Below are 27,967 nucleotides of genomic sequence, written 5' to 3' on the forward strand. Positions count from 1 at the left end.
TTCCATTTGACTGGTCTTAGGTGTGGGCCCATCTACATATAACATCATGAACTTAATCTGTGCTCCGTGACTGCTATACCTGATTTTACTGCATATTGTAAATGAATGTATCGCTGAACACATCCTTGGATATTTTGTACTTACCTTTGGTTGGTTCTCTGTACATTTTTGCTGTTGGAATGTACTATTGCTAAATTTATTTTTCTTTGTGGAAAATAATAAAAACATTTGAAAGAATAAGAAGCAGGGCAGTTCTTAAAAGAAAATGTTCTCTCTGTCCACGATCCCAGAAAAAATGTACTTGACTTTGCGACGCGTGTACTACACTAAAATACTGTGACACCTGACTACTAAATCCGCTCATTGAATGGTCATAGGCGCTCCATTAGGTCTGATTCACACCTAGGGCATTTTTAGTGCTTTTTGCATTCTGCAGATTTGCCCTACAGAACGTGTTCCTTAGGAAACCATGATAAATGGACTGCAGTGCAAATCTGCAAAATGCACTAAAAATGCCATAGGTGTGACTCCAGCCTTTGTAAGCGTTTGAATCAGCAGCTGAACTGTGATTACTTTGCTATCTGACCGTGCTTCCTGTCTTCTGATTCTGTTCCGATTTCATCTACTGTTGCCCTGGGAGATGACTGAAGTGCCCTACATCCCTGTTTTTGCTGCAGCCTTTCTGAACTTCTAATAGCTCAGCATTTTACCTCTGTCCAGAATGTATCAAAAGTTTGCAGAGGAACCTCTATCAGGGGATTTATCTGGCGTCATTCAGTGGCAATGTCACCCTGTATCTTCTGGAAAGTCAAACATCTCAACCGGGTGGCATGGAGGTTCTACTTGTAGGCAGGTGCATTCTGTCATCTGGTGCTCGTCCGCATTGGCAGTGCAGATGGGGGAGGAAATTGAGAGGAACTGGGATCCAGTTGGATACTGGTTCCACGTGTGACCCCTGCAGCCATCTTAGGTCAGGTAGAGTCTATTTAGGACTCTGTCCCCGGGGTTTGGTGCTTCTCATGTGAGTGGCTAATGTAGGGATAGGTTCCCCCTCTGCCAGGAATAGTGCTGAGCTTTAGGGAACGGTTATGGAGGAGTAGGAAGAGCATAGGGACTACATCTACCTCATCAGGAGCTTCCCCTTTGGGTTGGACTAGCCAGTTTTCATTTTGCTCCTCATGGCAGACGCTGTCAGCATCCTTCAGTCTTTGGGCCGCTGTCTCATTGTGAACAGTTGTAAGTGTCACCGGTGATCTTTCCCACCAGGCCTGTTTGTACAAGTTGAACTCTTTCTTAATACATTGTTTCTGGTGATAGGGACCCTGTGTGTGTTCGCTGCTCACCACACCACGCTGCAGCTACACAACACACTTACTGCATGATACTCAGCGCCAGTCCCCACACCGTGAGCAGAACACCATCACTCCCACTCAGAATCCTATCCCACAATGTATCTGGGACATTACCTTCAGTATTTGGTTTCTGCAGGTTTTCTGGAATTTCTGCTGTACTGCGGAGTATTCAGGAGTTCCTGGAGCCACATCCACTTCCATCACACGAGTCTCACCCATTGGCTTCCAGTTTGACGGTAATCTGTGAGGATCCACACCTGAAATATAAGATGTGCTGTCAGGACCTGAAGAAAAACTAGATGAAACCTAGGTGCACAACCTCGCTGGAAGCATTAACCTGATAGCCAATAAGAATGATCAGGTTCACACTGATGCAGTGTGATTATCAAGTGCAGTTGCAGTGCGACTTAGTAAGATGCTGATGCAATTTTGATGAGAATTGGATGCAGCTGCGATTTCTGTGGTGGGGAAGAAAACCTGCTGTCATATTTAGGGTGTAACATGTAACAGGTTACTAACTGAGCGGTCCCTGTGTGGTCAGAGTCTTGAAATTATGCGCAGGAAGCTTCTTGTTTGCAGCAATAGCTTCACTTTCATGGAGGATTGAAGAACATGTCTTTACAGCATGAGAAACAGGAACTGAATAGAAACAAGTGCACTGAACATGGACAGAACATACATCCTGTGATTACATTACCATAGAATACACACTATAACAACACAGCGCCACCTGCTGGTATAGACAGGCATAATGCGTATGTATAGTTCACAGTATATAAAGCTACTATGCTGTTGTTCTTCCAACCCCCTGCACCCTCTGTTCCCCGTTGTGACAATGGACTGGGGACCTTCTCCACGCACCCGCTGTCACTAAAAAAACACGCTCTGCCCACATGGTTGCATCATTCATTCACAGAGCTCTGTGAAAGGGAGAACTACCCTCAGCCATTGAAGCTGATGGCTTGTAGTTCTCAATAAGCTACCAGGGTGCCGATGAGCTCTCTTGGTAATTCATTGAATCTTTATTTCTTTCCTTCATTAACTGCCTGCTTGTACGAAGTACGGGCAAATAGCTACACTGGCAGTCTGCAGGAGCCTGAGATTGCACTCATGACCTGCTGATTGTGGGTGAAATGCTCTGCAGGCTCCTAATGAAGAAAATAATGAATGCACATTTTTTTTTAAAGGTGAATTTATCCTATGAATTGTATCTGTGTGAACCAGGGCTTAGAGAAGAAGGTTTTGAGGACCCCTCAGACTCAGGTCTCTGTTCTCTAGAAGCTGATAAAGTCCCCAAATCGTAGCAGAGAAGCAGATCGTCCACCTTATCCCAGATGGTCTATATTTGGGCTGTCACATTCTCTCCATGTCTCTGCAATGTAGGAACGGGTAACCAGTCATAGACAGGCAGATGTGTCACCAGAAATGATGGGAGATGATGAGACGTCTGGCTGAGTGGACATTGTGACCTTTCTGGCCAGGGCTGTGTATTTCCTTGTAAGGAAGGACTGACATTTATTAATATTCTAATGCTGCGTACACACCACCGGACTTTTCGAGGGACTAGGTCCGACAGTCTTTCTGACGGACTTTCCGAATGAGCGGACTTGGCCACACACAATCACACCAAAGTCCGACGGATTCGTACGTGATGACGTACGACCGGACTAGAATAAGGAAGTTCATAGCCAGTAGCCAATAGCTGCCCTAGCGTCGGTTTTTGTCCGTCGGCTAGCACACACACGAACAAATTTCTCGGTCCGGCGGAGTTCCGGTGGAAAAAATTTACATGAGCACATTAGCCTACATCACTTTTTCAATAAGTGGGCCTATTAATGGGTACAACTTCAGGGCTCGATTTAGTTGCAATTTTTCTCGAATGCCCCGTACACACGAGCGGATTTTCCTTCAGAAAAATCTTGGATGGTTTTTCTGAAGGAATTCCGCTCAAGCTTGGCTTGCATACACACGGGTCACGCAAAAGTTCTCTGAACTTTCGACCGCCAAGTACGCGGTGACGTACAACACCACGACCAGCTGAGAAAATGAAGTTCAATGCTTCCGAGCATGCGTCGAATCATTTCTGAGCATGTGTAGGGATTTTGCACGTCAGAATTGGTACAGATGATCGGAATGTCCGATTGAAAATTGAGAACCTGCTCTCAATCTTTTGCAGGTGGGAATTCGGCCAGCAAAAGTCCGATGGAGCACACACACAATCGCATTTTCCGACCAAAAGCTCTCATCGGTCTTTTGCTGTCTGAATTTCCAATTGTGTGTATGGGGCATTTGATTCTGCTCCCTTCCCCTTCTGTTTGACTGGTCTTAGGTGTGGGCGCATCTACATATAACACCATGAACTTAATCTGTGCTCTGTGACTGCTATACCTGATTTTACTGCATATTGTAAATGAATGTATCACCGAACACATCCTTGGATATTTTGTACTTACCTTTGGTTGGTTCTCTGTACATTTTTGCTCTTGGAATGTACTATTGCTAAATTTATTTTTCTTTGTGGAAAATAATAAAAACAATTGAAAGAATAAAAAGGAGGGCAGTTCTTTTAATGTTGTCTCTGTCCACGATCCCAGAAAATTGATGTTCTTGACTTTGCGACGCGTGTACTACACTAAAATACTGTGACCCCTGACTACTAAATCCGCTCATTGAATGGTCATAGGCGCTCCATTAGGTCTGATTCACATCTACGGCATTTTTAGTGCTTTTTGCATTCTGCAGATTTGCACTACAGAACGTCTTCCATAGGAAACCATGTTATATGGACTGCAGTGCAAATCTGCAAAATGCAAAAAGCACTAAAAATGCCATAGGTGCGAATCCAGCCTTTGTAAGTGTTTGAATCAGCAGCTGAACTGTGATTACTTTACTATCTGACCGTGCTTCCTGTCTTCTCATTCTGTTCCGATTTCATCTACTGTTGCCCTGGGAGATGACTGAAGTGCCCCACATCCCTGTTTTTGCTGCAGCCTTTCTGAACTTCCAATAGCTCAGCATTTTACCTCTGTCCAGAATGGTTTTTGTACGTCGGACTAGCATACACGCGAACAAATTTCTCGGTCCGGCGGAGTTCCGGTGGAAAAATTAAAAACATGTTCTATTTCTAAAGTCCGCCGGATTTTTGGCAAGTAAAGGTCCGATGGAGCCCACACACGATCGAATTGTCTGATGGACTTGTTCCATCGGACCTTTGCTGTCAAAAAGTCCGGTCATGTGTACGTGGCATAACAAGTTGGAAACTCAGCGTTTACCATAAAAAAAAAAAAAAAACTTTTACTACCAATATAAAAAGCATTGTTTTTCTATTAACACAATTTTAATAACTTGTAGCTTTAACAAGTGTATTCTGCCAACTTCTGTCACAACTGATATTTTTATTTGTTGCTGACAAGAATTAGATCTACATTTTGCATCTTTTGGGGCCTCCAGTGATCTGCTGATTGCTGTGCAAACTCCTAATACTCCAATAGCATCTATTTATATAGTGATGATTGAGTCCACTTACACCGTATCTGAATTCTGTTCTCTTAGGCCTCGATGTTGAGGGTGAAGTTGCAAATCCCAGAACATGTTGGCTTTGCAAACAATCTATCATTGGAACAAACTTTGTATTTGGACTCGAATATGACATTGTGGGGCCTCAGTTGGTCATCGTTCCGTCATCCTGAGCTCATTCTATATCACTCTTTGTTGCTCATACAGAACTGGTTGTCCTGATCTCACACCCCAACTCACCGGAGAGTCTAGTGAGTCCTCCTTTGTCTTCAGGCAGGGTGGTCTCCTCTCTCTTCTTCATACTCGTGTAGAAAACATTCAGCATAGATTGCTGGAATAGAACGACTTTCACCGTCTGAAGAGAACGGACCGATTTAGATTTGATGAAGTCCACCAAACCATCGAGGATTGAGTCGGCCACTGTGGAGGCGGCTAATCCCCCCGCACCTGTATCAACCAGACAACAATGTTTACCATAGATATCTACTGACCACAAAATGTAACTTTTACTTCATTAAATATAAAGATAAAAGACATCACTCAGGGGAACCTGAACTCCAGAGGCTCTGCTATAGAAAGCTGGCATCAGACTAGGCCCCAACCACTATTTAAAGCACCAACTTAATGCGCAAGAAACTGGTAAAATCAGTCACTTAACTACTTACAAAACACATGACGCATTACAGCTGTGCTAAAGTTTGCTTTGTTTTCTCTAAAGGGTCACTGTGATGGACTCACCCGGGACAGAGGCTTTTGGAGGGGGCTGCAGGCTAACCTGTTGCCTACTGACTATGGGCCCTGGATTTTATGGGAACACTACTCTGTGAGGTGTATGCCTGGGGGACCCTTGAAGTAATGTTACTTTGGATGCAAGTCCATGTCTTCCCAAGACAAATCTGGGATCCCTGTATAGGGCCTATATGCCACATTTCCAGCAAGGACTGCTCCACACTGTGGGACTCATAGCAGATGCTGATGTCATCAGCCGGCCACCTGTCTGGGGCCCCCTGCCATAATGTGTTTATTGAAAGTAGGTCTCCTGCTATTGTCTGAAGGTGTTCTGTGTTTATACTTATAATAATGTGTATTGCACTGTATGAAGCTCGGTGACAGCAAGTCTGGCCTGAAGTGAGATCTCTGAATAGTAATAGTCTGGGTGGGCACTGAGTCACCCAGGTGGCTAATTAAGGTAACGTTTATAGTATACATCGGGAGCAAATGTTTTGGTAGGTATTCCCGTGCTACCAGGAGATTCAGTAGGGGATTATGGTGCAGAAAACACCATTGGGGTCAAACACTACCCAAGGTATGTTGTGTACAAATGTGAAAAAAATCTAAAGGTGGTGTTGCACGCCACAATAAATAATAAGGTACTAGAAATGATATAGAATAAAATTGCATATAGTGAAAGCTAATAGTATTCATATGTTCAATTTCCTTAAAATATACATCAGACATGTGCTAAAAAATCCAATATAACTCAAAAGAAAGTGCAAGGGAATACGGTGCCAGATGGAAAAGATCGGGTCTATTTATAAGGTAGGGGGAATGTCCAAGTGTCCATGTGCTGTCATGTCTCAATTGGCTGTCCTGTACCCCATGATGGATGTGTCATCATAGGTCAAAGTTCTTTCACACTGTAAACGCATATGTCCGCCGGGCGAACAGCGCCGATAGTCCGCCATTTGGCGAATCGCGAACACGCAAAATTCCCCGCGAACCAACCGCCGGACGAACCGCGAGGTCATCCCTATTGGGCTTTATGGCAGAGTGGCCAGAAGAAAGCCAAAAACAAAATGGCACGCTGGGAAAAGGCATGTGGGAGACTTCCAAAATGTATGGAGGAAGATGCTCTGGTCTGATGAGACTAACATTGAACTTTTTGGCCATCAAAGAAAACGGTATGTCTGGGGCAAACCCAACACATCACATCACCCAAAGAACACCATCCCAGCAACACCTTTTTCAGCAGTTGGGACTGGGAAACTGGTCAGAGTTGAGGGAAAGATGGATGGTGATAAATACAGGGATATTTTTGAGCAAAACCTGTAGCCCTCTGTGTGTGATTTGAAGCAAGGACGGAGGTTCACCTTCCAGCAGTGCTAAAGCAACACTTGAGTGGTTTAGGGGGAAACATGGAAATGTGTTGGAATGGCCTAGTCAAAGCCCAGACTTCAATCCAATAGAAAATCTGTGGTCAGACTTAAAGAGCCATTCAACTTGAAGGAGGTGGAGCAGTTTTGCAAGGAGGAGGAATGGGTAGAAATCCCAGTGGTGAGATGTGGGAAGACTCAGAGACCTATCCATAGAGACTTGGAGCTGTGATAGCTGCAAAAGGAGGCTCTACAAAGTATTGACTTTAGGGGGGTGAATAGTTATGCAAATTGACTCTGTTATTTTTTCCTATTTGTTGTTGGCTTCACAATAAAAAAAACAAAACATATTCAAAGTTGTGGGCGTGTTCTGTACATTAAATGATGCAAATCCTCAAACAATCCACATAATTCTAGGTTGCGAGGCAACAAAACATGAAAAATGTCGGGGGGGGGGGGGGGTGATTACTTTTGCAAGGCACTGTATGTAGCATCGACCTATAAAGCATAGGTAGAGAAAAAGTAGAAATGAAGGGTCTATCATTTTTATCATAGGTGTATTTTATATGATAGAGACAGAATAGCAACCAAAAATCATGGAAAAAAACACACATGATACAAATGTTATAAATGGAGTTGCAGTTCAGTGAGTAAAATAAGTATTTGATCCCCATGCAAAACATGACTTATGCCGCGTACATATGGCCGGAATTTCCGATGGGAACTTTTCATCGGATTTTCTGACCGTGTGTACACCCATTGGTCTTAAATCCGATCGTGTGTATGCAATTCCGACATGCAAAATTCCGACGCATTACATGGAAACAATTCGACGCATGCTCGGAAGCATTAAACCTCCCTTTTTTGCAATAAAATATTTACAAAAACGTGAGATGCTGTATATAAAATGGGGGCAGACTGGACGGACCACGTGTTCTTTTTTCTCTTCTATGTTTCTATGCAGTGATCATACCTGTTCCCAGAGCGGGGAAGGTGACAGAAGAGGCCTGAAGGGTCTCACACTCCTGCAGGACATCCAGGACAGTTTTCTTGGTGGATGTTGGATGTGTCGGTCCCGTCACATGGAGAATCCATTTACAATGTGGGATGTTTCCGGAATCAGTGATGACGTACCCCTTATGAGGTCGGGAACCTGTCAGAGAAGGAAACGTAGAAAAATGTACACGCCGTGGCCTTTACTGGCACCTGTGCAGAATTTTTTGTTTTGACAAAAACAAAGAATAAAACAAGGACGGTCCAGTGCAGAACTTTACCCAGAGCCCCAGCAGACAATGTCACAGACAGTCCGGCCGCTTCCAGAATGGCTTTTGAAACTCCTACAAATACAAATATAAAACACAATGAGGCTGAATTCACAGAGATTTCACACAAGGTTAAGGATCCTTGTTTAGACACGTGACTGTCATTTTCACATCTTATTGCACTTAATGGAAACTATCACTTTTTTGAAAATAAGTCCTTATCTAGATGTGTTAGCTTTGTGAATTGGGGCCCCTATGGCAATTTAAGAACTGGGCCAACCAAATGTCATGTTCTTTCATCTGTGTAACACTGGACAGAGTTTTAGAGGACTAGAGGAACTGGATGTATTCTCTCTTGAGAAGAGGAGATTAAGGGGGGGAATATGATCTCCATGTATAAATACATAAGGGGGGGGGGATATGATCACCATGTATAAATACATAAGGGGGGGGGGATATGATCACCATGTATAAATACATAAGGGGGATATGATCTCCATGTATAAATACATAAGGGGGGATATGATTTCCATGTATAAATACATAAGGGGGATATGATCTCCATGTATAAATACATAAGGGGGATATGATCACCATGTATAAATACATAAGGGGGATATGATCTCCATGTATAAATACATAAGGGGGGATAGGATCTCCATGTATAAATACATAAGGGGGATATAATCTCCATGTATAAATACATAAGGGGGATATGATCACCATGTATAAATACATAAGGGGGGATATGATCACCATGTATAAATACATAAAGGGGGATATGATCTCCATGTATAAATACATAAGGGGGGGATATGATGTCTCCATGTATAAATACATAAGGGGGGATATGATCAACATGTACAAATATATAAGGGGTCCATATAGTGACCTTGGTGTCGAGTTATTCACTTTACAGCCAACAAAGAACAAGGGGGCACTCTTTACGTCTAGCGGAAAAGAGATTTCATCTCCAAATACGGAAAGGTTTCTTCACAGTAAGAGTTGTGAAAATGTGGAATAGACTCCCCGCAGAGGTGGATCTGGCCGGCTCAGTAGATTGCTTTAAGAAAGTCCTGGATTCTGTCCTAAATGTACATAATATAACTGGGTACTGACATTTATAGGTAAAGTTCATCCGGGGAAAGTCTGATCACTAGGGATGAGCTTCGAGTTCGAGTCGAACTCATGTTCGCCTCGAACATTGCCTGTTCAGTGAACAGTGAACAATTTGGGGTGCTCATGGCAAATTCGAAAGCCGGAACACCCTGTACAAGTCTATGGGAGAAATCTAAAGTGCTCATTTTAAAGGCTAATTTGCAAGTTATTGTCCTAAAAAGTGTTTGGGGACCCGGGTCCTGCCCCAGGGGACATGGATCAATGCAAAAAAAGGTTTGAAAAACGGCCGTTTTCAGGAGCAGTGATTTTAATAATGATTAAAGTGAAACAATAAAAGTGTAATATTCCTTTAAATTTCGTACCTGGGGGGTGTGTATAGTATGCCTGTGAAGGGGCGCATGTTTCCCATGCTTAGAACTGTCCCTGCACAAAGTGTCATTTCTGCAGGAAAAAAAGTAATTTAAAATCACTCGCGGCTATAATGAATTGTCGGCTCCCGTAATACAGAGAACACTCATTGAAAGTCATTGATAAAAAGAAAAGCGTGGGGTTCCCCCAAATTCAATTACCTTCAGGTCTGCTATGGCTATTAATGGGAACCCGCGTCAAATTTAAAAAAAAATTGACGTGGGGTACCCCTAAAAATCCATACCAGACCCTTTATCCGAGCACGCAACCTGGCAGGCCGCAGGAAGTTAGGGGGGGAGGAGAGAGCGCCCCCCCCTCCTCAACCGTACCAGGCCACATGCCCTTAACATTGGGAGGATGCTTTGGGGTCCCGCCCAAAGCACCATGCCCCCTTGTTGATGAGGACAAGGGCCTCATCCCCACAACCCTGGCTGGTGGTTATGGGGGTCTGTGGGCGGGGAGCTTATCAGAATCTGGAAGCCCCCTTTAACAAGGGGACCCCCAGATCCCGCCCCCCCTGTTTGAAATGGTAAGGGGGTACAAAATTACCCCTACCATTTCACAAATAAAGTGTAAAAAATAGTTAAATAAGACAAACACACTTTTGAAAAATTCCTTTATTAAAAAAAATAAAATAAAAAAGATTCCAGCGGTGGTAATCCACTCTTGCTATCCAGCGACGGATGATCATCTCTCCGGGGTCCAGCGATGACTGATCTCTCCCTCCAGTCCAGCGCAGCGCAGTCCATCCATGCATCCTCTGTCTCCACTGTCGGAGACATTGTGGGGATTCCCGCGGCCTGATGTTTCTTATATGAGGAGGGTGGGGCAACCCGTGACCTGACCCCACCCCTTCTGACGCTAGTGGGGAAAGCCAGGCTTCCCCAATGACGTATGGGTGACCCTGCCCCCCCAACCCCGCAGGTTTCCGTTACATCTGAGGGGGGCGGGGTCACCCATACCTCATTGGGGAAGCCCGGCTTCCCCCACTAGCATCAGAGGGGGGTAGGGTCAGGGGACGGGCGGCCCTGCCCTCCTCATATAAGAAACGTCAGGCCGCTGGCATCCCACAGTGTCTCAGACAATGGAGACAGAGGATCGATGCGCTGTGCTGGACTGGAGGGAGAGATCACCCGTCGCTGGATCAGATGAGCCATCGCTGGACCCCGGAGAGATGATCGTCCGTCGCTGGATAGCAAGAGTGGATTACCACCGCTGGAATCTTTTTTTTATTTTTTTATTTTCTTTTAATAAAGGAATTTTTCAAAAGTGTGTTTGTCTTATTTAACTATTTTTTACACTTTCTTTGTGAAATGGTAGGGGTACTTTTGTACCCCCCTTACCATTTCAAACAGGGGGGGCCGGGATCTGGGGGTCCCCTTGTTAAAGGGGGCTTCCAGATTCTGATAAGCCCCCCGCAAGCAGACCCCCACAACCACCGGCCAGGGTTGTGGGGATGAGGCCCTTGTCCCCATCAACATGGGGACATGGTGCTTTGGGTGGGACCCCAAAGCATCCTCCCAATGTTGAGGGCATGTGGCCCTCTTTTCCTGCGGCCTGCCAGGTTGCGTGCTCGGATAAAGGGTCTGGTATGGATTTTTAGGGGGACCCCCACGTTAAAAAAATGTTTAATTTGACGCGGGGTTCCCCTTAATATCCATACCAGACCTGAAGGGCATGGTAATTGAATTTGGGGGAACCCCACGCTTTTTTTTTTTATCAATGACTTTCAATGAGTGTTCTCTGTATTACGGGGCCAGCCAATTCATTATAGCCGCGAGTGATTTTAAAATACTTTTTTTTCTGCAGAAATGACACTTTGTGCAGGGACAGTTCTAAGCAGGAGAAATATTCCCCCCTTCACAGGCATACTATAGACACCCCCCCAGGTACGAAATTTAAAGGAATATTACACTTTTATTGTTTCACTTTAATCATTATTAAAATCACTGCTCCCGAAAAAACGGCAGTTTTTAAAACTTTTTTTTGCATTGATCCATGTCCCCTTGGGCAGAACCCGGGTCCCCAAACACTTTTTAGGACAATATCTTGCATATTAGCCTTTAAAATTAGCACTTTAGATTGTGAACGTTCGAGTCCCATAGACTTTAATAGGGTTCTAAAGTTCACACGAAGTTTAGCTCTGTTCGCAGGTTCTGGTGCGAACCGAACCGGGGGAGTGTTCGGCTCATCCTTACTGATCACCTCTCAGGGGATCAGGAAGGAATTTTTACCCTACTGTAGCAAATTGGATCATGCTCTTCTGGGATTTTTCACCTTCCTTTGGATCAACTGTGAGTATAGGATTGTGTATATGGGATTGTATATTTCTTATTTATTTTTATGGCTGAGCTAGATGGACTTGTGTCTTTTTTCAACCTAGCTATACAACTATTTAATTCTATTTGCCCACAAGATGGCAGTGTTCACTATTTTGCCTATCCATAGCTCTAATACATGTGCCCAGAGTAATCTGGGAAATGTTTTCTCGAAGGAGGATCTTGAACACGGTGAAGCTGGGGGTCTCAACTGCAAGGCCCAACTGGGAAGGTGTTTGTGATAGCTGTGCCATGTTGGGCCAGGCTAGGCTGGCCTGCATCCGATGAGGCTTTACTAAAGCCAAGAGGTGGACTGCTGAGTTGAGCGCTGAGCCATGGAGGTAAAATCCCCCAGAATTGCTGACTGAGCGGCATTCATCCCAACCACTGCTGCTGCATCGCTACTTAAGGGCCCCCCTCCAACCGAACAGATAACGTACTGTCACCTAAGGCTGCCACAGAAGAATCTGGTGAGAGGGTTTTTGACCCACACCACAACTATAACCAATAGTTCATTCTTGTTTGCAAAGCAAACTCAGGGAGGGCCAATACCCCCCATACTATATACACTGTACCCGAGAGAAGCTAAACGCCCTTGCTGTCATTCTCTACTGAAAGCAGCGGCCATCAAAGCCACAGACAGACAAAAATGCTGCCACAACTCCAGACTGCTGACTTTTATTACTGCCTGTACACCACAACATGCTGCATAGTACCCCAACGTTAATGCCTGCCAATCTTCTCTCCACACCGCACTCCCCTCTCTTTGAACGTGTTTGCTTCCGCCCAGCCACTCTAAAGAGTCATACCCACTGAGTCTAGCCTTTCATCTACCTGTTCTTGAACTCGATATCCTAGAAACATTGCACTGCTTTTGTGCATCAACGTTAAAAGGACCCCAACTTGGTCGGCAGAAGCTGACATCAAAGAACTGTTCAGATAATGTGGCTGACCTGGGGGCAGAATTGGTTTGCTGGTATTGTATTAATCTCTCAGGCCTAAGCCTAACCCCTCTTGTCTGAGAGCCCATAAGTGAACTAGCCCGCCATACTTATTGTTAGACCTCCAGAGTCACTTGGTGTGTAATCTCTCAGACAGAACGCTATTGTATATGCTGTTGGTATTGCAGAACGCTTTGAATCCATCCTTAAAGGTACCTGGATTAATTGCATTGTATTTGCATTGCACTGTTTTCTTATGTGTTGACCCTGAACTACTGATTTGGTGTGTTACCTTTTCACTTGGGTCTGATAATATAATCAGCTTATTTTCTATGTTCGGTGTGTGTCATTCTTGTGTAACCGCTGGGAGTTCCCAGCCAAGGTATTCCGGTGGTGCCAGTAGGAGTGCGGTTCTGGCTAGGGCCAAAGAAAGAGCAGAGGACCCAATATTACCAGCGGCTCCTGCAGGGGTAGCACTCAATCTACAAAGCTTTACAATCTGGTGTCTCTATACATTGCCATAGCCTGCACATGCACCCCCCCCCCCCCCCCCTCCAATCATGTCCTCACACGCCTCCGCCTGTCTATAATCTGATATTCAGGTTGTGAATCACCTGAGCACAGAGTGAAGTTGTGGTTGGAAGAATTCACAATGACTTCAGCCACCTCTTTGGTGATATCTCCGTTCTTCACCTGATACGTGACAGATCCGATCTTCATTTCATAAACCCAGAATGACGGGTTTGTCACCGTCCCAAAGAACGCTGCAAGACAGAAAGGAAAGGAATGCTAATAACCAGTATAGGGGATAGAAGAAAGTCATGTTCTCTCCACTAATGATCAACCGTGCATGGAAAGATTTACAATATTTTATGTGGTCAAAGATCAGAAAGTTCAATCTCCAGAATCAGAGACACAGTGAGATAATGTATAATACTATCCTCCTCCTCTGTCATCCCCCCTCACTGCCCCCACCTCTGTGGTCATCTTCTTCTTCTCCCCTCTGCTATCATCTCAACGCTCCCTCTTCTGCTTCCAGCCATCTCCACCCCCCTGACACCATGATCATCCTCCGTGGTGGCTGATGCTAAAAAAAATGGGGGGGGCGCAAAACAAACCCTTCCAGGTCCGCACTCAGCGCGGGTAAGTATTAGGGGGTGCTGGGGCGGCTGATACACAAAGGTAGTCTCGGTTCACACTGGGACGACCTGACCAGTTGCAATGGAACCAGTCTAATCGGAGCGACTCAAGACAATCCAACTTAGAAAAAGGCTCCTGTACTACTTGGGGGCGACTTCGGAGCGGCTTGCATTGAGTGGCTTGCATGTAGTACCGATCCCCCTGCAGAGCAGCCGGAGGGAGTAAGTAACAGCAACATCTTTATTACATGTGAATGCAGCATACCTGATTGGCTTCTTTCCAGTTTGAGTAGTGCTTTAACCACTTTCTGGACCGCCGCACGCCAATGTATGTCCCTACTTTGGGGATGGATATCGTTGTTATGGCAGCAGCCATCTGCGATACCCCGTTATCCCGGTGTTCGGCCAGCAGTCCGGTACAAGATAAAAGTGGTCTCTGCGGCGGAGATTACTTTTATCGGTGGCGGGAGAGGGCCCCCCCCTCCCGCCGCAATCCGATACCCTCCGCCACTTACTGGAGCCGTCAGCAGCAGCGGAGGTGATCGCATCTGTCTCCTTCCTTGGTATGGAGACAAGTGAGGGGAAGATGGCCCCACCCATCTCCATACCATAGCAGGGCGGAAGCGACGTCAAAACGTCTTAAAGAGGAGAAAAAAATAAAATAAAAAATAAACCCTGCAAGACCTGAAAACGAAACCCCTGAAGCGGTCCCCCGTCTCCACCGCTGCAATGTATCCCGGAGTGACTTGCGGGTCTCGCGGCTCCGGCGCTGTGATTGGCTGGAGCCGCGATGTCGTCACTGCTGCGGATGCGCACGGGAGAAGCCACTAGCGGCATATCACCCTTAGCAGCAGCGTGCCCAGTGCGCCTGCGTGCCGCTGTCATGCGCCGTAGACAGCTGTGACTCTCTTTTTGCAAATATCTCCTAAACCGTGTAGGTTTAGGAGATATTTCTTGGACCTACAGGTAAGCCTTAATCTAGGCCTTAATCTAGGCTCACCTGTAGGTCAAAGTGGTTTGTAAGGGTTTACAACCACTTTAAAGGCACATTTTTTTGTTGTCATTTTTCAAAAAACATTTTTTTTTCCTTTTTTTTTTTGTATAAATATGAGATGTGAGGTAAAGGTAAAATAAATAAGACATTTTTTTTTTTTACCCCCCCCGTCCTACTGAGCTTGCGTGCAGAAGCGAGAACATACGTGAGTAGCGCCCGCAAATGAAAACGGTGTTCAAACCACACATGTGAGGTATCGCTGTGATCGGTAGAGCGAGAGCAATAATTCTAGCACCAGGCCTCCTCTGTAAAGAAAAATATGCAACCTGTAGAACTTTTTTAATGTCGCCTATGGAAATTTTTAAGGATAAAAGTTTGTCACCGTTCCACAAGCGGGGAGCAATTTTGAAGCGTGACCTGTTGGGTATCAATTTACTCGGCGTAACATTATCGTTCACAATATAAAAAAAAAATTGGGCTAACTTTACTAGCTTTTTTTTTTAATTAAAAAAAAGTGTATTTTTTTTTTAAAAAAAAAGTGCGCTTGTAAGACCGCTACGCAAATACGGTGTGACAGAAAGTATTGCAACAACCGCCATTTTATTCTCTAGGGTGTTAGAAAAAAAAAATCTAAACACCAAATCTAAAAAAAAGACCTGGTCTTCAAGTGGTTAAAAGGAATTACACGAGGCTCATACCAAGTGAAGTTCAAGTGTCTATATTATCTGCATTTATTGATACATTTAAATGGAAAAAAAAGGTTTTTCTTTGCATCAGCTTTTGTATATGAATTCACAAAAAAATAAAAATAAAAGTATGGGACAATACTTCTAGTGTATAATAACACCTGTTGCTCTGAAAATCCATAAATTTATGAAAGCACCTAAACTGGCAGCACTTTCAGGATTACAGGGAGCTGTGATCAGTGTCACTAGGCAGAACGGGGAAATGCCTTGTTTACATCAGCATCTCCCTGTTCTTCCCCGTTTTGCAGCATTTCCCCGTTTACACACACAGATCCACGTCACTGGCTCTGTAACTGCCGATCGCGGACATCATGGCCGCCAGGCACGCGCATCGGCACCCGAGTGATGCGGCTGACACACCCACTAGCAGCTGGGAGGACCGAGGATGTCATATGACGGCAGCCCAGGATGGCAGTGCCACCTTGCGGCTGTCATTTTAATATACCCGGGATGGGAAGTGGTTAAACCCACAAGGGAATTTTTTAACCGCTTCTATTCCTTTATATTGGCTTTTGGAATTTACAAATGCAGCAATTTAGAAATTGGATGAAAAGTTTAGCTCTGGGAAACACTTTTTAAGGGATAAAAATTAGCATTTTATGTACAATTATATGGATCAGACCAAAATGAGGGACAAATGAGGAGGAAAGAGGGACAGAGGGACATTGCTCCAAATCAGGGACAGTCCCTCCAAATCAGGGACAGGTGGGAGCTGTGGGCAAAGGCAGAGACTCTGCAGCTGTCCTTGCTGCTCCAAAGTCGGGCCAGTTTGCAAGTATGTAGTAGCACCAACATTACATTGCCCGAGAAAACTAATTCCTCTTCAGACACACACTGCCATCCACCAACAACTATTTATAAAGTCATCCAGCTCTTCTACACACAGAGTGAGTAATGTATAGAGCAGAGGAAAGGAGAGGTGTCCCAGTGTCACTTACCATGGATGATGAGGTTTTTGTTTTGTTTTTTAACCGCGTAAGGACCAGCCGCCACAGTTCTACTGTCCGTCGGCCACCCGCGAACGCTCCACAGAGAGACACAATGGGGATCTTTGTATGTAAACAGACAGATCCTCGTTCTGACAGGGGAGTTAGAGAGAGATCTGCTGAACACTAGAAGAGCTAGCTAGCTTCACAGCAACAACTCTGAACTGTGTCTCCTGACTACATCCTCCCCATACTTGAAATCTTTGGTCCCCAAAGAGTAAGGGATATCTTTCAACTAACTAGTCAACTTAAGGAAAGATGGTTAGACCACAGTCTCAACTCAACCAATATTAAAACACTTCTGGATTTTGCTGAAACCATTTATATACATTTTCGGTTAGCTCATAATCAGTTTTCTGGCAAGTCAGAGCAATTGCTGTTGCCCACCCATCAGTGTCAGAGGTCGGAACAGGGTCACCCCAATTAGTGGTAGAGAGGGTCTGCCTTTGAATGGTAGGAATTTTTTCATCAGAGTTCTCTCCCAGAGTATCATAAGTATGTCTTTTTGGAGGGTTTATATTCTGCCTCAATTCGATGGGGGGGGGGATGGTTTTCAAGCACAAAAGTAGAGTTCCTTTTTGGGCTTATGTCATTGGCAAAGTGATGGGGACTCGAATGAGATTTCTGTGGATAACGCCTTGTAATGGGAAGATCAGCCTCTTCAGCAGGACTAAAGATGAGCATCGGACTCCCACTATCTTCTTTATTTGGCAATGGTGATCAACAAAGCTGACCAAGTCCCCTACGCCCCTTCCAGAGGATGGACTGGTGCTTTGAACTTTGATTTTGTCAACTTCCCTTGGCCGTGGAAAAAAATGTAAATTCCAGAACTGGATGGACTTCTTATTGCTCTTTCAGGTTCTCTTTCTCTGCTTGGACCACTGAAGTCAGAGGCCATAACCAGTGTGGTACTATTTCTCCTTCTTCACTATCTTCCTCCTCTCATACCACAGGTAGAGTGGTAGATTGCTGACACAAAACGAGTCTTGGGGGGTTTTTGGTTCTGAATGAGGTGGAGTGGAGGTCTGGGGCATTCAGACAGCATTGGACAATGGAAGTAGGTGGTTTTGGTGCCACATCTAAAAGGGCCCTGCCTCAGGGGCACTGGCCACCTTTAAAAAACTGATGGAATGCACAGTGGGAAATATGAACCTGATTGAAGTTCTAGTATACTTGGATGACATTGAAAGAACATGAAGAGCGGTTGGAGAAAGTTCTATAGAGACCTTGCAACAAAGGATTAAAACGGTCTTTGGAGAAATGCCAGTTTTACTGGACCTCTGTCACTTACTGAGGGAATGTTGTCTCCACAAAAGGAGTGACCACCGACCCCCGTAAGATAGAAGCTGTAACCATGTGGCCCGGGCCCAACAATGTCACAGAAGAGGTCATTCCTAGGCTGCCTCATTAAGTGAGCTGTTAAAGAATAGTAAAGAGGGAGCTGGGGGGGCCACTAAGATTTCACAGAAGAAGAGCTCACGAGGTCTTCTTGAACCTATCAGTGGGTAATGGACTGATTAGTGAGAACAGGCATTCCACAGATTGAAAAGGTGTTTTACCCAAGCTCCAGTGCTAGCTTGCGGATCCATCAAAACCCTATGAGCCGCACATGGATGTACAGTAAGTCAAGAGGATCTAGGAGGTGTGTTATATCAGAAGCATGATGGACAGCAATGACCAATGGCCTTCATGAACCTGCTGAGAAGAATTACCCCACACACAAGTTGGAATTCCTTGCCCTGAAGTGGATGGTTATAGACAAGCTGAAGGACAATCTGTACAGTGCAGAGTTTCTGGTGAAGACAAACAACAATCCCCTAAGTTATGTACTGACCACAACCAAGCTGCATGCCATGGGACTGCTCTCTTGGGATTCCATTTTAGCTTTACGAGATGAGAAGTGCTGAACCAGAGTGGACACAGGTATCCCCAGAATGGGTGCAAGCACTAAGTCAAGGGGCAGAATATGTTGCTAAGGAAATGGCTTACGCCGAAGTCGTGGGAGCCTGGGCTGCCAGCATTCCCCAGTACTACTGCAACGTGTCTCAGTTGAAGGGTAAGGAGTTACCCCAACTTACTCCAAGGGTCTTGCAAAAGGCCCAGGATGAAGACCCGCTCTGCTAGCTGGTGAAAAAGTCTCCTCTGAAGGCAAAAGCTTGTTCGATGACAAAAAAAAGGTTCTGTGGTATAAAGCCATTGTCAGTCACATCATCTATTGATGTAGATCCATAATCAATTATGATAAATGTCAATACTGATGACCCACTGGAGAAAAAAGTCCTGCCTACAATCTTTGGTCCAGGATCTTCTTCAGGCCGCTGTTACACATCTTAAAGAGGGCTGGAAACATGGATAAAGTCTCAGGCCGCGTACACACGGGCGGACTGTCTGCCCAACTTAGTCCGCCGAAACACATTTCAGCGGACAGTCCGCTCGTGTGTGGGGCTTCAACGGACTTTTTCAGCGGACTGTCTGACGAACAAAGTCTTACAGAATTTCCGTAAGATTGTCCGTTCAAACTTGGTTTGAGCGGACAGTCCGCCCGTGTGTGTGCCAGTCCGCTGTACTTTCGAAATGAGCGGACTTTTCCCGCCCGGAGAAAAGTCTGCTCATTTCGAGCGGGTATCCAGGTAGGCGGGGCCCGCGACGGAGACGTCGCGGGCCCCGCCGCCTGGTATGGACTTAAAGGGGAACCTCAACGCCGAAAAAAATCGGCGTGGGGTCCCCCCCAAGTCCACAACAGACCCTTGTCCGAGCACGCTACCCGGCCGGCCAGGAAAGGGGGGCGAGCGAGCGCCCCCCCCCCCCCTCCTGAGCCGTACCAGGCCACGTGCCCTCAACATGGGGGGTGCCTTGGGGAAGGGGGGGCCGCACGGCCCCCCCACCCCAAAGCACCTTGTCCCCATGTTGATGAGGACAAGGGCCTCTTCCCGACAACCCTGGCCGTTGGTTGTCGGGGTCTGCGGGCGGGGGGCTTATCGGAATCTGGGAGCCCCCTTTAATAAGGGGGCCCCCGGATACCGGCCCCCCACCCTATGTGAATGAGTATGTGGTACAATGTACCCCTACCCATTCACCTGTAAAATAAAAGTACCAAAAAAAAACACAACACAGGGTTAAAATATTTTATTGCACAGCTCCGGGGGTCTTCCGGGGTCTTCTCGCCGGACTCCTCCGCTATCTTCTTGTAGCTCTTTTGCTAGCGGAGGAGTCCGGCTTTCTTCCTCCCCGCCGCCGGCCTCTTCTCCCGACTTCAGGGGTCTTGTCCCCCTCTTCGGTTCTTCTGCCGGGCCACCGCGCCTTCTTCTAGCTCTTTTACAGGCGGTGGCCCGGTCTTCTGTCGCCGCTGTCGCCGCCTTCCGTTCTTCTTCTTCTTCTTCTTCCCCAGGAGATGTTGCCTCGACGATCTCTCCGGCCGGAATGCCAGAGCCGCGCTGCGTGGCCACTTATATAGTGACAATGGGGCGGTGTCACATGGTATATGTCACATGGGTTGGTGTCACATGGTGACCCCGCCCCCTTACGATGTCATAGTCCCCATGTGACATCAACCCATGTGACCAACCCATGTGACATATACCATGTGACACCGCCCCATTGTCACTATATAAGTGGCCGCGCAGCGCGGCTCTGGCATTCCGGCCGGAGAGAGCGTCGAGGCAACATCTCCTGGGGAAGAAGAAGAAGAAGAAGAAGAAGAACGGAAGGCGGCGGTGACAGCGGCGACAGAAGACCGGGCCACCGCCTGTAAAAGAGCTATAAGAAGGCGCGGTGGCCCGGCAGAAGAACCGAAGAGGGGGACTAGACCCCCGAAGTCGGGAAAAGAGGCCGGCGGCGGGGAGGAAGAAAGCCGGACTCCTCCGCTAGCAAAAGAGCTACAAGAAGATAGCGGAGGAGTCCGGCGAGAAGACCCCCGAAGACGGAAGACCCCCGGAGCTGTGCAATAAAATATTTTAACCCTGTGTTGTGTTTTTTTTTGGTACTTTTATTTTACAGATGAATGGGTAGGGGTACATTGTACCCCATACTCATTCACATAGGGTGGGGGGCCGGTATCCGGGGGCCCCCTTATTAAAGGGGGCTCCCGGATTCCGATAAGCCCCCCGCCCGCAGACCCCGACAACCAACAGCCAGGGTTGTCGGGAAGAGGCCCATGTCCTCATCAACATGGGGACAAGGTGCTTTGGGGTGGGGGGGCCGCGCGTTGGGGTTCCCCTTTAAGTCCATTCCAGGCGGCGGGGCCCGCGACGTCTCCTTCGCGGGCCCCGCCTACCTGGAGACGCGCTCGAAATGAGCGGACTTTCCTTCGCGTGTGTGGGCGAGTCCGTTCATTTCAAAAGTTGAGCGGATTGTATGGCGGACTTAGTCCGCTGTATTAGTCTGCTCAAAAAGTGCCGTGTGTGGGCAAGTCCGTTCATTCAAAAGTTTGGACGGACTGTCTGTCGGATTGTCTGACGAACTTAGTTGGGCAGACAATCCGCCCGTGTGTACGCGGCCTCAGTCTTGGTTTGTTTCTTTCTTTCTTTCTTTCACTCTGAACTTTTCTATAAGATGATAGAATTCATTATAAACCTCTTCCTTCTATTTCGGTACAATCTTTGACACAGACCTGATTCTAGGGATGAGCCGAACACCCCCCGGTTCGGTTCGCACCAGAACTTTCGAACGGACCCAAAATTCGTACGAACTTTAGAACCCCATTGAAGTCTATATGACTCAAACGTTTCAAATTAAAAGTGCTAATTTTAACGGCTAATATGCAAGATACTGTCCTAAAAAGGGTTTGGGGACCTGGCTCCTGCCCCAAGGGACATGGGTCAATGCCTAAAATGTTTTTAAAAATGGCTGTTTTGGCGGGAGCACTGATTTTAATGACGATTAAAGTGAAAAAAAAAGTGAAATATTCCTTTAAATATCGTGCCTGGGGGGTGTCTGTAGTATGCCTGTGAAGTGCCACGTGTTTCCCGTGTTTAGAACAGTCCCTGCACAAAATGACATTTAACGGAAATAACGTCATTTAAAACTGCTTGCGGTTTTAATGTTATATCTGGTTCCTGCAATATGGATGAAAATCATTGAGAAAAATGGCATGGGTAGCCCTTCCTGCCCATTACCAGCCCCTTTGGGTCTTGTACGGATATTAAGGGGAACCCCGTACCCATATTAAAAAAAGGAAATGCGTGTGGCCCCCAGGCCTTATATACTCAGAACAGCGGTATACAGGAGGTGCAAACAAGACTGGGACTGTGTAGATTTGTTGTGTTAAGTAGAATCTGTTTGTAATTTTCAACTGGTACATTTTTAAAGTGTAGCTCCAGTCAAAAAATCTATTTTTAAGCTTTTTGGAAAACATAGGGAAGGGTTATCACCCCTGTATAATTTGTTTTGCCGTCCGTCTTTTTTCATCTCACTTCCTGTTGTCTCCTTCCGTTTGCAAGTAGGAGACGTTTGTAAGTTGGATGTTTAAAAGTAGGGGCCTGCCCTATATGCTCTGCAGAAATTGCGGAACAAGGTGTTGGTTTTGCCACAACATTGTAAGCCCTCAAAGTGACTCTTGGTGGGCGCTGGAGCGCCCTGCTGTGAACGATTATATCAAGAATTGTAATTACATGCCATTGTTGAACAGTGGTAGAAAAATTGGGCCTTTGGTGGTTTTGGTGCTGGTGCCACAACACTATAAGTCCTCACAGTTACTCTGGGTGGGCACAGGAATGGGCCCTCCTGTGAAATATTATATCAAGAATTGTAATTACATGTCCCTGTTAAACAGGGGCTGAAAAATTGGGCCTTAGGCACTGGTGCCACGACACTGCAACCTCTCCCATATACTCTAGTTGTAGTGCAGGAATGAGCCCTACTGCAAAGCATTGCATCAAAAATTGTAATTAAACGCCCCTGTTAAACAGGGGCTGAAAAATTGGGCCTTAGGCACTGGTGCTGGTGCCACCACACTGCAACCTCTCCCATATACTCTAGTTGTGGTGCAGGAATGAGCCCTGCTGCAAAGCATTGCATCAAAAATTTTAATTAAACGCCCCTGTTAAATAGGGGCTGAAAAATTGGGCTGGTGGCATCACCTAGAACCAAAAATGTTCTTCCAACATATCAGCGGAGGAGGAAGAGGATAGACAATCAATATAACAGGACAGTCACTCAGCATAGGCAGTCTTGAAGGGATGTGATATTTCAAAAAAAATTATGCGGTTACATCAGCTTCAGGTGCTTGGTAGCTGTGGGTGATCCAAGACTGATTCATCTTGATGAAGGTCAGTCGATCAACTGAGTCAGTGGACAGGCGCACCCTGTGATCGGTAACAAAGCCACCAGCAGCACTGAAGGTGCGTTCCGAAAGAACGCTGGATGCAGGACAGGTCAGTAGCTCAAATGCATACTGTGCAAGCTCTGGCCAGTGATCCATCCTCAAGACCCAGTAAGCCAGAGGATTTTCGGTGGGGAAGGTGTCCAAGTCTGACCTTGCCCCTAGGTATTCCTGCACCATGTAAATCAGACGCTGACGATGGTTGCTGGAACGATCATACCTTGGGGCTGCGGACTAAAAAATTGTCTGAACACATCAGTCAGACGGCCACCTTCTCCACCGCTCCTTCTAACCGATGCTTCAGCAACACGTTGTCCAGGACCAGGAGTTTGTAACCTCCCAGTCTCTGGGAACGCGTTGCACAGACCTTTCTGCAAGGCCTCCCGGAGATGTCTCGACGGCAAGATAAGGTCAGCAACCTTACCCTTGTACCGTGGATCAAGGAGAGTGGACAGCCAGTAATGGTCCCTCTCCTTGATCCGAAGAATACGAGGATCCTTCCGCAGGCTTTGCAGGATCAGGGAGGCCATGCAGTGTAGGTTAGCTGAGGCATTCGGTCCGGAGTCATCTGGGTCACTAAGGACAACATGATCCGCAGCTACCTCCTCCCAGCCACGTACAAGTCCACGGGTTTCTTGGGACTGTAAATCATCCCTACAAGACTGCTGCTGATGCTGAGTGGCAGCCTCCACCTCCATGCTGACACAATCATCCTCCTCCTCCTCCTCCTCCTCCTCTTCCTGTGTGATGGGTGGCACAGCAGGAACACTGTCTGGATAAAGGGGGCCTTGAGAGGCAAGGAAGTCCTCCTCTTCCTGCCTCTGTTCTGCCTCAAGTGCCCTGTCCATTATTCCACGCAGCGTATGCTCCAAGAGGTGGACAAGAGGTACAGTGTCACTGATGCATGCACTGTCACTGCTCACCATCCTCGTGGCCTCCTCAAACGGTGACAGGACAGTGCATGCATCCCTGATCATGCCCCACTGGCGTGGTGAGAAAAAACCGAGCTCCCCTGACCCTGTCCTGGTGCCGTAGTCGCACAGGTACTCATTGATGGCCCTCTGCTGCGTGTGCAGCCGCTGCAGCATGGCCAACGTTGAGTTCCACCTGGTGGGCATGTCACATATAAGGCGGTTCTCGGGCAGGTTCAACTCCTTTTGGAGCTCAGCCAGCTGAGCACAGGCATTAAATGATTGGCGGAAATGCACACAGACTTTCCTGGCCTGCTTCAGGACATCCTGTAAGCCCGGGTACCTGCCCAAGAACCGCTGCACCACCAGGTTAAGGACGTGAGGCACATGGGTCAGTTGTCCCTGTGTGAGGGCGGAGAGAAGGTTGGTGCCATTGTCACAAACCACCATTCCTGGCTTAAGCTAGCGTGGCGTCAACCACCTCTCGGCCTGCCCCTGCAGAGCTGACAAAACATCTGCCCCAGTGTGGCTCCTGTCCCCCAAACAAACCAGCACAAGCACAGCATGGCATAGTTTTGCCTGGGTACTTGCGTAGCCCCTGGAACGCCTACGGAGCACTGCTGGTTCTGTGGACAGAGCACTGGAAGAGGCCATGGAGGAAGAAGAAGAGGAGGGGGTGGAGGAGAGAGGTGTTACAACCAATAGTAGCATTTTGGAGGTGTGGTGGCGGAACAACCTCCAACACTACTGCACCTTGTCCCGCATCCTTCCCAGCTGCCAGAAGAGTGACCCAATGGGCTGTGAAAGACAGGTAACGTCCCTGTCCATGCCTGCTGGACCATGAGTCAGCGGTAATATGCACCTTACCGCTGACCGCCCTATCCAGCGAGGCAAGGACATTGCCTTCCACATGCCGGTAGAGAGCCAGAATCGCCTTCCGTGAGAAAAAGTGGCTTTTGGGGACCTGCCACTGAGGAACCGCACATTGTACAAACTCACGGAAGGGGGCCGAGTCTACCAACTGAAAAGGCAGCAGTTGAAGTACTAGCAATTTAGCCAAGCTAGCATTCAACCGCTGGGCATGTGGATGGCTGGGAGTAAACTTCTTTCGCCGGTCCAGCAGCTGGGGCAGGGACATTTGCCTGCTATAATTGGACGTGGGTGTACTGCTAGCAGAGTGCCCGGAAGCACTTGGCTGTGACACACCTAATTCTACACCTTCATTCCTCTCAGAGCAGGTTTCAGAGAGGACTGAAGGTCTAGTGGGGTTGGAGATCCCAGCTGATGAGGAGCAAGGAGAGGTCCGCTTTGTTCTTTGGTGTGGGTCTTTGAGGTACGCTTGCCAACGAGCTGCATGGCAGGTCAACATATGTCTGGTCAAGCATGTGGTGCCCAAGCGGCTGATGTTTTGGCCATGTGAGATACGCTTGAGACATAAGTTGCAAATCTGATGCACTCGTCTCAAAAAAGGCCCACACCAAAGAACTTTTAGAATAACGCGCAGAGGCAGTGCCCTGCACAGGTGGAGCTCTGCGGTGTGATTCAGTTGGTGTGCTGCCCCTAAGCTGGCCCCCGGAGGGCATCCTGCCTCGTTGGACATGTGCCTCCTCCTCCTCCTCCTCCTCCCTCCTAGGGCACTCCCACCACAGGTGTGCAAAAGATCCCACCACCGAACATCCTCTCCAGCACGTTAAGGGGTTCTCTTTGCTAATCTTATTTCCTTGCTGTGGGGTTATGTAACACCTAGCCAAGAGTTTGTATGACATCTCTCTTGTTTGTGAGTCTTTAGCTACCGAGTAAGTACGTCTCATTATCCTATTTCTCTGTTCATCGTTACTTAAAGAGCCTATTTCTCTTTCCCACTTCCCTAGATACTCAGGGTATTTATGTTCCACTACTTCTATCAGAATTTTATATATTTTTGATGTCCTTTTTTCAAGGCTTTGCCGGTTCGCTAATAATTTTTCTAGAGGTCTAAGTTGATCCTTTCCCCTCAGTGGCTGTGGCAAGGACTGGGTGAAATAGTATAGTTGTGAGTATCTCCATTTGTCTAGTGTCTTATGTCCCCATTTCCCTATAATTTCTTCATATGTGCATAATCTATCTCCTACCATAACCTCGTGTAATCTAATACTGTCTTTCTTAGCCCACCTGCTAAAATATATATATTCCTCTTGTCCTGGTCTAAAAAATATATCATCCAAAAGCGGAATTAATGGTGAATTGTGTACCCAATCATACCTCTTATTTATTGTTTCCCAAACCCGAAGTGCATTTTTTGTCAATATACTTGTGTTAACCGCTAATTCTCTATATTTTGCTAGTATCCATATTAATTCTCCTACATTCTTTGTGCTTAACTTAATTTCTAATTCCACCCAGCCCTTGCCTTTTTCATTGTGAATCCAATCCGTAACTCGTGATATCATAATAGCCTCATAATACTTTTTAAAGTCGGGTACTGCCAAACCTCCTCTATCTTTACCTCTAGTCATAATATTAAATGCCACCCTCGCTGATTTTCCCCTCCATATAAATCTTCTGATCATAGTTTTTAGTTTAAGTACACTTGGGGTAGTAAAATAGGGACCATTTGGCATGTGTACATAAATATTGGTAAGATAAACATCTTCACTACATTTAGGCTCGGTTCACACAGGGGCGACTTGTCCAGGCGACTTCGCCGCCTGACAAGTCGCCCCCGTTCTGTACTACGGAACCGTTCTAATAGGAGCGACTCGAGTCGCTCCGACTTAGAAAAAAGGTTCCTGTACTACTTTTGCGGCGACTTCGGGCGACTTGCATTGACTTCTATACAGAAGTCGTTTTGCAAGTCGCCGCTGAGGTCGTGGCAGGTCGCAGCGCTGCAAGTCGTGCCGCGTCCCGTGTGAACCGAGCCTTATTCTCCCCATCCATGAGAGAGCTCTATATTGGATCTTACCAAGGTGCTGCTTAATTTTGTTCAGAAGGGGGATATAGTTAGCCTCAAACAGACCTCCCGTTTTTACTGTCAATGTTATTCCCAACTAGCCTAGTTCTTTCGGACACCATCTAAAAGGCAGTTTAACCTGAAGTGCATTCTGTTCAGTTACCGACAGATTTAGGTTTAATATCTCAGACTTAGCCATGTTCACTTTGAAATTCGAGAGTTTCCCAAATTTTAAGAGTTCCTTCATTACCCCCGGGATAGAAATCCTAGGGTTAGACATATATAACAGAAGGTCGTCTGCAAAAGCTGCAGTCTTATACTCTTTCCCCTTCACCATTATTCCCTGGATATCTTGATCTTTCCTAATAGCTGCCAGGAGGAGTTCTAATACCATTATGAACAAAAGCGGGGAGAGTGGGCATCCCTGTCTCGTCCCGTTGAAAAGCTCAAGGGGGCAGGACAGGGTCCCATTAATTCTTATTCTGGCTTTGGGGTGGTGATAAAGAGCTTCTATCCATCCTCTCATCCTTTCTCCCATTCCATAATGTTTCAATGTTTCAAAAAGGAACCCCCAAGTGACCCTGTCGAATGCTTTTTCAGCATCTATCGACACAAGTACAGTGGGGGCACCCTGCCTGATTGCTTCCTGCATTAACATAGTGGTTTTCAAAACATTATCTCTCCCACCTGATCCTTCTGTATCCAATCTGGCACATAGGGCCTCAATCGTTCCGCAATAATTTTTGAGAACAATTTTATATCTGAATTCAAAAGGGCAGACTATCTCCCCAAAGACCAAAGCGAAGAGTCTTGGGGTTATTTTAGACGCACAAATGTCAATGGATGCGCAAATAGGATCTGTAGTCAGTGGATCTCACCATCTGCTGCGCATGCTTCGCAGACTCCTCCCTTTTATCCCAAAGAATGACAAAGC

General features: G+C 46.6%; 1 protein-coding gene across 2 annotated transcripts in view; it reads right to left on the reverse strand.

Moving 5' to 3' along the window:
• Nucleotides 1–27,967, reverse strand: part of LOC143925142 (protein mono-ADP-ribosyltransferase PARP14-like) — a 391,904-nt gene that overhangs the window by 23,854 nt on the left and 340,083 nt on the right. For both annotated transcript variants that reach the window (XM_077449758.1, XM_077449759.1), the window contains exons 10-14: nucleotides 13,624–13,773; nucleotides 8,236–8,298; nucleotides 7,935–8,114; nucleotides 5,109–5,315; nucleotides 1,467–1,609 (exon numbers count right to left, since the gene is read on the reverse strand). In XM_077449758.1, coding sequence (XP_077305884.1) covers nucleotides 1,467–1,609; nucleotides 5,109–5,315; nucleotides 7,935–8,114; nucleotides 8,236–8,298; nucleotides 13,624–13,773 — 743 coding nt within the window. The remainder of the gene's footprint in view (nucleotides 1–1,466; nucleotides 1,610–5,108; nucleotides 5,316–7,934; nucleotides 8,115–8,235; nucleotides 8,299–13,623; nucleotides 13,774–27,967) is intronic.

This window comes from Lithobates pipiens, unplaced genomic scaffold (assembly GCF_037356315.1).
Source record: "Lithobates pipiens isolate NorthernLeopardFrog02 unplaced genomic scaffold, aLitPip1_a1.2 Scaffold_22, whole genome shotgun sequence".
Classification (NCBI taxonomy): Eukaryota; Metazoa; Chordata; class Amphibia; order Anura; family Ranidae; genus Lithobates; species Lithobates pipiens.